Source organism: Portunus trituberculatus, chromosome 10, assembly GCF_017591435.1.
Source record: "Portunus trituberculatus isolate SZX2019 chromosome 10, ASM1759143v1, whole genome shotgun sequence".
NCBI classification, from domain to species: Eukaryota; Metazoa; Arthropoda; class Malacostraca; order Decapoda; family Portunidae; genus Portunus; species Portunus trituberculatus.
The window spans coordinates 11,357,835-11,372,834 of NC_059264.1; the positions used below are offsets into that span (position 1 = coordinate 11,357,835).

The 15,000-nt window shown below is 36.6% G+C and overlaps 1 protein-coding gene across 1 annotated transcript in view; it reads left to right on the plus strand.

Annotated features, from left to right (window-relative positions):
* Nucleotides 1-9,806, plus strand: part of LOC123502042 (extensin-like) — a 21,053-nt gene extending 11,247 nt beyond the window's left edge. Inside the window, exons 6-9 of the mRNA XM_045251194.1 lie at nt 7,086-7,294; nt 7,776-7,826; nt 8,637-8,875; nt 9,637-9,806. Coding sequence (XP_045107129.1) covers nt 7,086-7,294; nt 7,776-7,826; nt 8,637-8,875; nt 9,637-9,670 — 533 coding nt within the window. The 3' untranslated portion in view covers nt 9,671-9,806. The remainder of the gene's footprint in view (nt 1-7,085; nt 7,295-7,775; nt 7,827-8,636; nt 8,876-9,636) is intronic.
* Nucleotides 9,807-15,000: the final 5,194 nt, after the last annotated feature.

Genomic DNA, 15,000 nt, shown 5'->3' on the forward strand with positions numbered 1-15,000 from the left:
GTGTGTGTGTGTGTGTGTGTGTGTGTGTGTGTGTGTGTGTGTGTGTGTGTGTGTGTGTGTGTGTGTGTGCGTGATTTTCCCTCCATCTATCTTTCTGTCAATGTCCGTCTTTTTGTGAATGTGTGTACGTCTATGTATGTCTTCGTATATCTGTCTTTCGAATACTACACCTTTCTACCAATATGTGTTATGTTTGACTGTCTGCCTGTCTGTATGTATGTGCCTTTTTTTTGTCTGTAGAACTTAATATATGTCTCTTTCTACTTGTCTATCTTTTTGCATCTAATTATTTTCTTCTGTTTTTATTTTTTTTATACAACCTGTTTATTTTTGTATTAATATTTGTCTGTCTACCTAATTAATTTTTTTCTTGTCCTTCTTCTCCTCCATTTTACCTTGTTAGTACTCTTTTCTGGCAAATCATCATCACTGCCACCATTATCATCATCTTCTTCACCATCATTACCATTGTCGTATTTATCAGTCAGTGTTATTATGGAGCGAAATCTTCACTAACATCACCATCACCATCGTTATTCCACCAATGTCATCACCATCATTTTTCACTGTCATAAATTTTTCCTTCAACTTAACATCAAAATCCTTGAATAAATAAATCAGTCATTTAATTAATACATCTTCATTACCAGCATCACCATTACCATTATCACAACTCTCATCACCTCGAACTATTTAAACCAATCAGACAGTTAGTCCATCATTTAAACACACAATACTTTCATTAACTCCTTCAGCACTGGAAGATATTTTTACCATGAGTTTTGGGTGTGATTAGACGATTTTATTGAAATTAAGAAGGATCTATGGAGGTCACAAGGTTAATGGCCAGAATCTTCACTAGTTTAATCCCCACATAAATTTCTCAAGCTGTATAAAATTACCAAATACTAACCAGAATGAATATGGAAACGTGTCTTTGTACTGAAGGGTTTAGTTAATACCATCACCGCCACCACCACCACCACCACCACTACACAGACTCTCTAATACCAGCGCAGTCTTAATATTCCCAGTCATTATTTCTTCTCATATAATTCAAGGGAGAAAGTCAACCAGCCACTCAATCACTGTGCAATTTCACTGTGCTATTTACTTATAGGTTTCCCATGAATATTTTTACTGCACCTCATTATCTGGTTCAGTCTTTCCCAACCTGGGGCGCTAATGGAGACGAGAGAGAGAGAGAGAGAGAGAGAGAGAGAGAGAGAGAGAGAGAGAGAGAGAGAGAGAGAGAGAGAGAGAGAGAGAGAGAGAGAGAATGGGATCTGATGGTGAGAGAAAACATTATATCATTATACGAAAGCTTTTATTTTCCTTCATTCTGTTTCCCGTATTTCTAAATATAAATAAATAAGAAAATAGTCAAAGTGAGAGAAAAATACCTATAATCCTCTGTCTTTCGTTCACGGTAGTCTATCTAACTTGTCTTACTTGTAGAAGAAAAGAGAGAGACAATGATCAAAATAGAAAATACTAAATCAATTCCATATTTTCTTCAGAATTTGAGGTCATTGTGAATGATTTAGTGTCATTCGTTAACGCCACCAAGTAGAAAAGCTACCTCATAATATTCTCCAAAATTTCACTGTCTCATCTCGATCACTGTTTAACAAGCTGTACTGGAAGATACTGCAGTTTTCAAGGATGTTTCCATTATTACAGTGATAGTCTTACAAGGACTCTACAACTCCAACAGGATGTAATGGAGGTAACTAATGTTCTCAAGGGTAATTTCATGCTTGTAGTAATAGATGAACAAGGAATCTACACCTTGATAGACCTCCACTGGGATTTTCATGGAAAGTTTCTCGGTCGTATTAATAGTTTTACAAGGTTTCTACATTACTAATAGTTTGTAATAGAACGCAGTATATGTCATGGTTTGAATAACAGCTTTAACAACTGCTTGGCATCTTCAATAGAATATACTGGAAGGTATTCACTAGGGAGGGTTTTCAAGCATGCATTTATAATTAAGCACCTTCAATAAATTCTTCTTCGAGATAGTGTGGCTCTCAAGGATGGTTTCATGACTTAACTGATTTTTTCATTTTTTTTTATTTATATCAAGTGAACTTTTCACGGGAATTTATGGACTAAAGGGGATACTTTTTAGGGTACCTCCTATCTCAAAGCCCACCCGCTAGGATACCGTTGCCCCAAGTGAGGAAACCCAACCTACACTCGGACCGTGGACAGGATTCGAACCCGTGCGCTTGGAGACCCCTCGGACCCCAAAGCGCGCATGGTTCCACTGTACCACGGCGGCCCTAACTATTCAGATGAAGAATATCCATGTAACAAAAATAAAAAGACAATTTAATAATCTCTGTGGTGTCTGAATGCTGGAATAAAAATAAAAAAAAGTTAAAAATACAAAAATGAAAACAGGTTACAATATAGTGGTGATCAAAAGGTGAATAACATTTTGCATTCACTTCCATTGTACTTATTGTTTTCGTCCATGCTGAAGTCCATTTTGCTTTACGTAGGAGGAGCTGTGGTCTAGGGCAACACAGCATGGAAATAGAAAGGCTAACTAAAAGTGCCACTAATTCTAAAGAAGACAGTAAAAAAAAGAAAAAAAAGAAAATAAGGCCAAACACTACTCAGAGAAGTGCCTTGCTAACGTTATCCTTTCGAAACCAAGGAAGTGGCAGAGTATTGGCAGACAAGAGAGAGAGAGAGAGAGAGAGAGAGAGAGAGAGAGAGAGAGAGAGAGAGAGAGAGAGAGAGAGAGAGAGAGAGAGAGAGAGAGAGAGAGAGAAATAAACATGGTAAAAGGAAAGGAAAAAAAAAGAAAAAAAAGAGAAGTAAAATGTAACTCGAAGAGTCTTGAAATCTCTCCTTTACTGACACACACTTCACAAAACCAAAGAACTGGTGAACTGTTGCCAAATACTTCCTTCTTTGTTTTTTTTTCTTTATATATGACAGGATCTGGTAGAGGGCAAAGAAGAAGAAGAAGAAGAAGAAGAAGAAGAAGAAGAAGAAGAAGAAGAAGAAGAAATAGAAAAAAAGAAGATATAGAAAATAAAACTAAGAAGAAACAGAAAGAAGAAGAAGAAGAAGAAAAAGAAGAAGAAGAAGAAGAAGAAGATCATCAACAGCAACAACAACAACAACAACAACAACAACAACAACAACAACAACAACAACAACAACAACAACAACAACAAAAACAACAAAAAGGAGACCACTAGAAATAATAATAAGATGAAGAAGACCCATAAGAACAATAAGAAGAAAGAAAACAACAACAAGAACAAGAAAAGAACTAGAACACGAACAAGAAAACAAGAACAATAACAAAAATAAGAAAAGTAGAAGAAAAATAGATAAAAGGAAACAATACAAAATACACAAAAAAGCATGAAGATGAAGAAGTAGAAGAAAATAGGTAAATAAGAAACGAGGGGGAAAAATAAAGAAAAGAACCATGAAGATCCAAAAAAAGAACATTGAAAAATTACCAAAAATGAATTGAGTGTCTAGTGGGAAGGAAATAAATACAGTGGTCAAAAATACAGAATCAACTAAACATTTGTCCCTGACTCCAGAAAGCTTCTGCAACACACATACAACACAAGACAAAATAGAAACACACAGGCAACACTCCACTGACAAATTCTAAGTGTGTGTGTGTGTGTGTGTGTGTGTGTGTGTGTGTGTGTGTGTGTGTGTGTGTGTGTGTGTGTGTGTGTGTGTGTGTAAATAATTCCACAGCGTTTAGTGTCTCAAATAGAGAAGTGAAGAACGTGATCCAGGTCTCTCTCTCTCTCTCTCTCTCTCTCTCTCTCTCTCTCTCTCTCTCTCTCTCTCTCTCTCTTGGTTCTACTCGTCTTTCATCATGCCATTTTCTTCGCAGTCAGCCTCCGTTTTCTTTCCTGTTTAGACAAATATAGAGAACGTGGGAGTGATTTGAAAATGGGGGAAAATAAAGTAAAAATAGAAATGAAAAAGGAAGGAAGGAAGAAAGGAAGGAAGGAAGGAAGGAGGAAGAATAATAAAATAACAAGAACAAAGAAAGAAAGGAATGTTTGTAGGTTTTAAAAGGAGGAAATATACAAAAAAAAAAGGAGGAAAGGAAAATATGGAAGAAAATAAGTGAGTTGAAGGAACAGATGTAAGGAAGAAAAGTAAAAAGAAAATTAAAGAATAAGGAAAAGAAAAAGTTGGGAAGATGAAAAATAATATAGATAAGAATGAATAAAAAATCGAAAAAAATAGGAAAGAAAAATACATGAAAGGAAACGAAAAAAGGAAAAAGAAATAATAAACAAATAAGAAAAACACAAAGAGAAGCAAGAGAGAAGAAGAAAAAGAAGTAGCAAAGGAAAATAAGAAAATGCTGGAAAATTACAACCAATCCAATACAAAACGAAAGAATAAAAGGAAAAAAAAAGAAAGAGAAAATAAAAACTATGAAATAATAAAAGAAGAAAATAAAAGTGTGGAAAGTAAATTAAGAAAAAACAAGAAGAGAAAAGAATAAAGTAATTGATTAAACCAAACAAACAAAGTCAATGATTAGGAACGAATGAGAGAAAGTGGAAAGTTTAAATACAAATGAACAGAGAGAGAGAGAGAGAGAGAGAGAGAGAGAGAGAGAGAGAGAGAGAGAGAGAGAGAGAGAGAGAGAGAGAGAGAGAGAGAAAACGGGAACACGCTAACTTTACTATTTTTTAACTGAACTAAAAAGGAAAAAATTACAAATCAAATTTTTTTTTTCTCTGGTTACCTTCATTCACTTGTTCACTTATTCATCTATGATTGATTATTTTCACTCACAGCACTTAAGTAAATAGATGAATAAATATATCATAATGAATATACATACGCTTAAATGCAAAGACAACAAGAATTATTAGAAAAATTTTCCCACTCTCTATGAAGGAATAAAAAGTATCGATTAATTATTGCAGTTTACGAATCAATATGTGTCAAGAGTCTGAAGAGAAAGACGACCTTATGAAAAAAGAAAATGAAATAAGAACTTCACGAGTCACAACAAACTTCTTTCAAAATCCTTTATTCTCCCACAAGGAATATTTTCAAAGACCACAAAGGATATTTTTCGTGTTCTCCTGGTTATCTTGTACACTGATGACGAAGGATCCTTGTTAAACTATTACAGGAATCATATATACCTTCACTCTTGTAAATACAAATAACTTCCTGAGTTATAATTTGACATATGACACCAAAATGTGGTATAAATGATGATGAAACACGAATGACTAACACTTATATATCACAACTCATGACACCATAATGAAACTCTTCGTTCTTCCATGAGTACTCTTTTCAAAGGCCACAGTCATTATATTTCAGGTTCTCACTGCTATCTTCTCTATTGATAATCATGAATCTTTGCTAAAATATCACACGTGCCTTGTAAACTCCATTGAAAATCCCAGCAACTTACGCTAATGTCTGCTGAAAGTTGACATATGACACCGAGACGTCTGAGAGTGCGGCCTATAATGATGCACGAATGACTAGAAATGATGCAGAAAATCCAGACATTACCGTGATTATAAAACTTTACAACGACAGATCAACAGGCCACGGTCGGGAGCTTTTTGAAACACGAAGAGAAGAAAAGCTAGGAAAAAAATTGGAAAGGGAAAAATACTCCCTTGTGTGAAGTGTACTTGTCGAGTTATCAAAAGAAAATAAATAAGAAAAATAAAAAAAGAAATAAGAAAGGAAACATAACAAGGGATATCTCTAGTTTTGGATAATCCTTTTTTAAATTATTCTTTTAGGATTGGAACCTAATTCAGAAATCTTTGTATTTGTATTTTCATGTTTTTTTTTCTTAATTAACCAAACACTATCATATGATAGACCACGAATAAAGTAAAGAAACTAAGCACAATACAAATGATAAAACCGACACTAAATAATATGACAAAAGTGCATCAATTTTAATATACTTCCCTGCCTTCTGTTATTTTTTACCTGAGTTATGAGCAGCAAAATACTTCAAATACCCAAAACTCATTAAAAAAAAAAAAAACATCAAACACAAACATACTGAATAATCACCTTCACTAAAATCAACTAATCAAATTCTCTACATTCTTTTCTTTTTTTTGTTGTAGCGTCGTACTTTGTGACCAGAAGACAAACTTTATCCATTCTCCTCTTCATTCCGTGTCCTTGCCAACATTCCCACAGTGCTCTGAATGCCAGCGAAGGACGGCCAGAGCAGCGGGTGTCTGTTTTCGTTCCTCGGTAATGTGTGAAAAAGTGTTGCAATCAGACTACTAAGGTGAATGTATATGGGAAAGTGTTTAACAGAGTTGTAGTAGTAGTAGTAGTAGTAGTAGTAGTAGTAGTAGTAGTAGTAGTAGTAGTAGTAGTAGTAGTAGTAGTAGTAGTAGTAGTAGTAGTAGTAGTAGTAGCAGCAGTAGTAGTAGTAGTAGTAGTAGTAGTAGTAGTAGTAGTAGTAGTGGTAGTGGTGGTGGTAGTAGTAGTAGTAGTAGCAAAAGTAGTAGTAGTAGTAAAAGAAGTGGTAGTAGTAGTAGTAGTAGTAGCAAAAGTAGTAATAGTAGTAGTAGTAAAAGAAGTGGTAGTAGTAGTAGTAGTAGTAGTAGTAGTAGCAGTAGCAGTAGTACTAGAAATAGTAGAAATTGCATAATAAGAAAAAGAATATAACATACAAATTTAAGAGCAATGAAAACACACCCAAACATATTAAAAAAGAATTAAACAAACCAAATAAGAGGACGGACAGCCGAACAGACAAGCACAACGAACCACAAACACACACACACACACACACACACATAAAAGAGAAAAAAACAGAGAACCCTTCACAACAACAACGAAAATGACAACAACAAGTAAAAAAATGATAGCTACAACAAGTCTGACGCAACGAGAACAATAATAATCTTCACGTCTTCTACGACACACACACACACACACACACACACACACACACACACACACACAGTCGAGTCTTCACTTTCGTAGCAAATATGTCTCGGTGACGAAGGACTCTAGACGCCTCGGGGAAGACATATTAAGGCCTCAACTTCCTATGGTGGCAGTGAAGGGCGGCCCCACCCATCCAACTATTCCATGCACTCCATTCTCCACCTTCCCATCCACCCCCGACCTCCTCTCACCCACCCCGCCTTCCACCCTTCACCTCCTCCCTGTCACTCCTTCGCCACCTCTTCACCTTCACTTCCTGCTCTCCCCCGGCCTCTCCTCATCCCCTCCTAGTCCTTCTCTACAGCTTAGTGCACTCTCCCGTGTCTTTCTCTCTCCCTAATCCATACCAGCTTTTCTCAATACTTTCCGACTCTCTAATATCTCACTTTTCTCTCTATCTTACCCTTTTTATAGTCTAGCATTGTCTATCGTCTCTCATCTCTCTCCCCATCTCTTCCCAGTAGCTTAATACACCTGCTTTTCTCTCTTTCCCCCTTCCAAGCCCCCCGCGATCCGTATTTCACCACTAATACTCCTTTATAGCCCGGTACTCTCCCCAATCTTCACTCCCTTTCCTCCCACGTTCTTTCCCTCTATTCTCAGCACGTTAGGGAAATTGATGTTACTATTGTGGCTTTGCTTTCTTGTATGGCTCCGTTCCGGCCTTCATGTAGCGTGGGTCTGGAGAAGGGGCGTGTGTTTGTGTGCGTGGGAGGGTGCAGCCGGGTGTGGGAGGGTGCAGGGGCCAGTGGGAGGGGTTCATGAGTTAGTGGGAGGGTCCAGTGCAGTATATAACATGTCAGATTCAACATGGAGGCATCAGTTCCATCACACACTCCACCATGGCAGCTAAGGTGAGGACTCGTGAGCAGGTTGTGGTGCTGTGACGAGTAGAAGTGTTTGGTTGGTGAGAGTAGTGTGTTTTGCATTTCTGTGTGGGTTTCTTGAGGTTTCTTGGGAGTTTACTGGGGGTTTCTTTCGTGTTTCTCATCTTTGTAATTGTTTAGTGTTTTTCTTTTTTCTTTATTCTTCTGCTGATCTTTGACGAGGTGAAGTGTTTGGTTAGGTGGTGAGTGTAGTGTGTTTTGCATTTCTATGTGGGTTTCTCAGTTTTTTTTTTTTTTTTGAGGTTTCTTCGGGGTTTCTCTCAATTCTCTTATCTTTGTAACTGTGGAGTGTGTTTTTTTCTTTATTCTTCTGCTGATTTTCTACAACCCTTTAGTGAGTTTCTGGGTTTTTTTTTGTCTGCTTTTTGGGTGTATTTTTCTTTATTTTTCTTTTTTTTAATTGACTAATGGGTTTAAGTTTTTAATGTGGCTTCGTCTCTCTCTCTCTCTCTCTCTCTCTCTCTCTCTCTCTCTCTCTCTCTCTCTCATTTTTTTCTGTTTGATGAATTTTCTTTCCCTCTGTTTTTGTTTTTGTTGTTAATGTTGCTTAATTGTTCGATCATTTTTCTCTTTCTTTCATTATTTTTGTAACTGTTAGATACATTGTCTTTTTTTCTTTTATTCTTATTACTTTTACTTTTCTCTATTTATCTTGCCTTTTTTTTGTGTTCTTGTAACTTTAATGTAATTCCGTTTTCTTTTCATTATATTTTGAGTCATTTGATGAATTTCTCTTTACTTTCTTTTTTTTTCACTGACTTTTTTATTTCTTTCCAGATCGCACTCCTTCTTTCCCTCGTGGCTGTGGCTGTCGCACGCCCCTCCACCACCTACGGCGACCCTACACCGTCCTACCACGCCCCTGCCCATCCCACCCCATCCTACCATGCCCCTGCCCATCCTAGCCCAACCTACGCACCTGCTCACCCTACCCCATCCTACCACGCCCCTGCCCATCCCTCACCGTCCTACCACGCTCCTGCCCCTCCTACCACGCCGCCGAGCAGTACCCTGATGTAAGTGAATGTTTGGAGGTGTCTATTGAGATGCTTGTTTTAAAAGGATTGTTTCTCCGATCAGGATTATTTCTATAGTCAGATCTGCGTGAGAGTTCTTTTTTTCCTGTTGTTGATACAAAATACTTGTTGTCATTAGAAATATGGACTCACCGTTAAAAACCTAGTCATTTACATTACAGTCTATTTGATTACTGGTAAAATCTTAAAAACGCTTGAAAAAAACTCATATTTTCTACTAGAGCATGACAAACTATCAAGAGAATTACGAAAAAAACTTCCAGACTATCAGTAGTAGTATCAAGACACCTGAAAAGAAAATATACATCTCCAGCTACAACACGTAAGGATATAACTAGAACTATAAAAGCACCCTTGAAAACCCCAATAACTTACATTAAAACACGTCAAAGTATAATCATCCTTACGAAAATACTCTTGAAAGCCCCCCATTCACTTCCAGAAGAGGTAGTAGCAGTCGACACAGTGAAAACATTGAATCTCCAGTGCCATGACGCGTTTCCATATTCATTCCGCTTACTATATGGTGATTTTATACAGCTTCAGAAACTTATGTGGGGATTAGAATAGTGAAGACTGTGGCCATCAATCATCTGACTTCCATAGACCCTCCCTAATGTAAATAAAATCCTCTAATCATAACTAAAACACATGGTAAATAGACGTCCTAGTACAGAATATGTTAGGAATCCAGGCTTAAGACACCTATCAAGCAAATGTCTTTCTCCCTTCCCTTTCAGGTCCCACCCCAGTACAGCAGCAACTACGCCGTGAAGGACGACTACTCCGGCAATGACTTCGCTGCCACTGAGTCTCGCGACGGCTACAACACCCAGGGCTCCTACCAAGTGCTGCTCCCCGACGGCCGCCTGCAGACCGTCACTTACTACGTGGACGGTGACTCAGGCTTCGTCGCCGAGGTGTCTTATGAAGGAGAAGCTCAGTACCCAGAGACTTATGGCCACGCTCCTGCTCCTTCCTACGGCCACGCTCCTGCTCCTTCCTATGGCCACTCCCCAGCCCCATCCTACGGTCACTCCCCAGCCCCATCCTACACTCCTGCCCCTGCCTATTCCCCCGCCCCCTCCTACCACGCGTAATGTCCTAATTTAGCGACCAATATCTCTCTAGTGCCTTTCCCCGGACCCATCCCCGACACTCTTCTCCACCTGCCATGTACATATTCCTGTATTTAATTGACTGAACACGAACCGCAAATATATAAACTGGATCCATGATTTGTGAGTTTTTCTTGTCTTTTCTTGTGTTTGGTTTCTTATTTGGTGTGTTTTTCGTGGGTATTATATATTCATTTTTTCTTGAGTCTTCTGATCTGCTAATAATCTTACTGGGTATTGCAGTTTTAAGCCTTCCAGTGCAATACATAGTAACTTACATGATGAAATACTATAGAAATCATAAAAGCAATTACTAGATAGGGAAAAAAAATTAAAGGGATAAAGTTTTCCTGCTTTTAACCGATATAATGCGTAAAGGTGACTGGGAAACTAAAGAAATGTCTCGACTACTCTGTCATAAGGGAAAGATGTAACATATAACAATGAAACAAATAAATAGACGTACTAAATAAAAGAAAAAATATTTATAGGAATAGTTTGAATTTCTAATCGTTCAAATGACCGGGAAATATTTTTAACAGTCTCTCATAAAAGAAGATATATTCCAAATTATAACAGAAGGAATTAAAGATCCATGAACTTCAATCTTACAGAACATCCAGGCAACCTCTTGAAACTTATAAGAACAATCTATTGTAATTCAGAATAGGGTAAACTTTGACACGTTTCAATCTAAGAACAGTTAGACACAATACAATGCACACTGACGTTAAGAAAGTAGCCATAAGACTTAATAAATCCATTTAACATTAACCCTAAGTTGGAATAGATAAATGTTACTGAATTCAAAGCGTTGACACAGGAAAGACCCCAGAGTGTTGTCTTAATTGAATTTTGACCACGACTCTGCGTATGAATCAATATAAAAAAGTAGACAAACATGCTATAAAAACTTCATGTGATTTAAAACAGACAAACACGCTAAATAAAATGAAAATAAATGTTGTTTTTATTTATGTATAACCACAATTGTACATACCATTGCCAAAAATATTCCTTCCTGCTCTCAAGATCTTCTATGTTAAGATTTTTTTCGTGATTAATATTTGCATTTTAATAATCTTCAGCACTTGTGCTTAACAAACTATCTATCCATTTATCTATCTATCAATTTATCTATTCGTTTATCTACTACCTTTCCATTTATCTACCTCACTCTCTATCCACCCATATTACTATTTATTCATCTATGAGTATTTGATGCCCATAATTTTACGCCTTTAGTGTTTTCAAGTATGGTGATTTTATTTTCTTTATTCTAGGGTGAGTGTTTTTCATCAGAGTTGCATCTTTTCTTGGTTTTTCATTTTTTTCAGTGTTTTATTCCGTTGAATGATTCTCTCTCTCTCTCTCTCTCTCTCTCTCTCTCTCTCTCTCTTTCCGTTGAACATACATTTGTTTTGTTATCGAGAGAGAGAGAGAGAGAGAGAGAGAGAGAGAGAGAGAGAGAGAGAGAGAGAGAGAGAGAGAGAGAGAGAGAGAGAGAGAGAGAGAGAGAGAGAGAGAGAGAGAGAGAGAGAGAGAGAGAGAGAGAGAGAGAGAGACAAGATACAAAATATAAGAGGTTTATTGGCCTTTAGAAAAGACAGTTACATATAAACATATACAATTTTAGAGCGTATGGTCCGATAAGCCGAAGCTTTACTACGGACCAATTACTATTTGTATGTTGAGCAGGAGTATGTGTTGTGAGTCAGCTATCAAAATATGAAATTTTAGAAAGTCAAGATAATTTATACTAATGTATACTAATGATGATACCATTAGTAACACTATCACACACATATATATATATATATATATATATATATATATATATATATATATATATATATATATATATATATATATATATATATATATATATATACCAATCATAACTAGTAATCTAAGAATGAGCACTAATAATACATGAATTATTAATTAAACAAATCTTGTATTGCAGAGAAATAACTATTATTAATAATTTAAATAATGATAAAAATAATTAAAATAATAAATCTTGTATTGCAGAGAAATAACTAATATCAATAATCTAAATAGTAATAATAATAATAATAACAATAATATACATACACATATACATACATACACATCCATACATATACAGAGAGAGAGAGAGAGAGAGAGAGAGAGAGAGAGAGAGAGAGAGAGAGAGAGAGAGAGAGAGAGAGAGAGACACAACAAGGAGCTTCTCGTAACACGGAACATCATGTAACGTAACAGAAAATGCTCTACTTTGTCTTTGTCTTTTGGTATTACCACCACCACCACCACCACCATCACCACCATTACCATCAACACTATACTACCATCAACCACCATCACCATTATCAATATTTCCAAACCTACTGCTATAACTATCATATGAACATTGCTACTACTACTACTACTACTACTACTACTACTACTACTACTACTACTATTACTACTACTACTGCTACTACTACTACTACCACCATCGTCACTAACATTAACACCATTACCACCACCATCACTGACCATAACCACCACTATCACCACCACTACCACCACCATCACCACCATCATCACCATCGAAGGAGAAAAGAAAACAAAAAAAAATGTTGATCATTGTATTAACCAAAAGTCTCCCCACCACCATCACCATCACCACCACAATCACCATCAACACCACTCCTATACACCACAAGATCACTGCCATACAACACTTTCACAACCTTCACCATCACAATCAAGCCAACAGACAGACAGTACAGCCATTATCATCACTACTTTCACCATCACCATCACCACCACCACCACCACCATCACAGCCACACCCTATCGTCACAGGCAGTTTCCCTTCTCTCCTCCTCTCTCTCTCTCCTTCTCTCCCTCCCCAACCCTATGCGGCCCCAGATAATGGTCACAATTTTGATAATAACTCTTTACTTCAAGAAATCGACCGGACGTGATATAGTGCTCGAAAAAAAAGAGAAAAATGAGGAAAGAAACGAAACGAGAGCAGAGTGTGGTTGAAAAAATGCGCGATGGAAGATCAGAGCTGAAAAAAAAACAGCATTTTAAAAGAGTAGAAGTTGTGTGTTAGATTTACTGAAAAGATGAAGTGCAGTGGAAGTTTAAATGAAAGTGTAATGTAAATAAAAATAACGTAATAGATGTAATGAAGTGATCGCAAAACAAAAGAACAGAAAAGCGAGGGATAAAAATACACGAAGGAAAAAAAAAGAAAAGTAAAAGAAATGAAACATTATGCGAGACTAGGAGATGTTGCGTGTCCAATTTAGTGAACCGAAAATGGAATGCAGTGGAAGTGGAAATGAAATGGTGTAATGTAAAGAGAGAAAAGGCAATATAAACTGACATTATAAAACACGCCATGAAATAATAGGAGATATGAAACTGTTCTACGTGACATGATGATATTTGCATAAGTAAAACAAAATGTGTAATGGTAATAGATATGGAGATAAAACAGTGAAATACGAAGAAAGGGAAAAAATAATAAAAAATAACACTACAAAGAAGAGTAAAGAGTAAAAATAGAGGATAATAAAGATGTAAACACAGGTATTGTAGAGAAAGAAGACAAAAAGTAGGAAAAAAGAGGATATCAATATAGAAGATGAAAAAATATATATTATTAAGAGATAATATATAAAGAAAAAAATATCTAGAAAATAAAAAAAAAAGATATAAGAAAAAATTATAAAAAGAAACAAAAATGAAATCTAGGATGAGAAAACAAAAGATGCAGAAATATCACACAAAATAACAGAAAAGGAAAAAAATACACAGCAGAAATAATTCCCCCCCCTCTCTCTCTCTCTCTCTCTCTCTCTCTCCACCTCCCTTCTATAAAGACACTGTGAACCTAACGTGAAGCCTTTAAACTCACTTTCACCAACAAGGAAAAGGAAGAGGGAAAACAGAATCTAGACAGAGAACCATAAAAAATTAACAGGCAAAGTGACAGGAAGAGGAACACACTGTAACATACATATTCACGCCCTATTTCCTTTCCTATAGGTGGCCCAGGTGACTCTTTACTGTGCTCAGTGCTCTAGAGGGTTAAGGCTTTCGAATTCAATGCTTTCCTGGTGTTTTAAATAAGGGTTCTCAATATGTCAGGGTTTGCTGGCTCAGGTTCAAGAATTTCGCAGATACAAGTACTTTTGAAAATGTTGAGGCTTATTATCAAGACAGCTCTCATCTTTATGGCAAACTAAACGATTCTAACCTATCTTAACCTGGTAATCTAATGTACGCTCTAGAATAGGGTAGAAAACGTAGTGATTCTCTCTCTCTCTCTCTCTCTCTCTCTCTCTCTCTCTCTCTCTCTCTCTCTACGCGGCAATATGATCTCGCAACAATAGCACAAATACTCAATTACGTTTTATTTTTCTACCTGTTCCTTAGCGTTTTCCTGATGCTGTGAAGAGTGAATATGTCAAATAACCTACTACTCAATTAACCAAATTAGCAAATAAACAACTAACCAATTAACTAGCTAGCTAATTCTTCCAGTCACTTACAACATATTTAACAAGCAACTATGACAAATTAATTATATAATCAATTTAATTACTAAACCAACTGAATAACTAATAAGCCACTTCCTAACTCGTTAATTTACTCACCCACTTCCTCATCAAATACCAAACTAAGTAACTATCTGTACATTTAGACAACTGATAACTGCCCCATCATTCATCTAACAAACCGAATAATTTATAGGCTAACACACACACTAATTCATTCATTTATTCACTTGCTCAATTATTCTTTCGTTCTCACTCACTCACTGCCTTACTAACTGAATACGAGGAAATTAAACCAAACAAAAACACTTCATGCAAAATTCTTTCTTATGAGTTACTCCGCGCTAACCACTAATACCCGGTGCAGGGAAAGCCTCTAATAGCTGATATCCAGGGCCGCGAGTCTGGGAGCGGCGGGGTGATGCAAGGTGGGACTCCATGC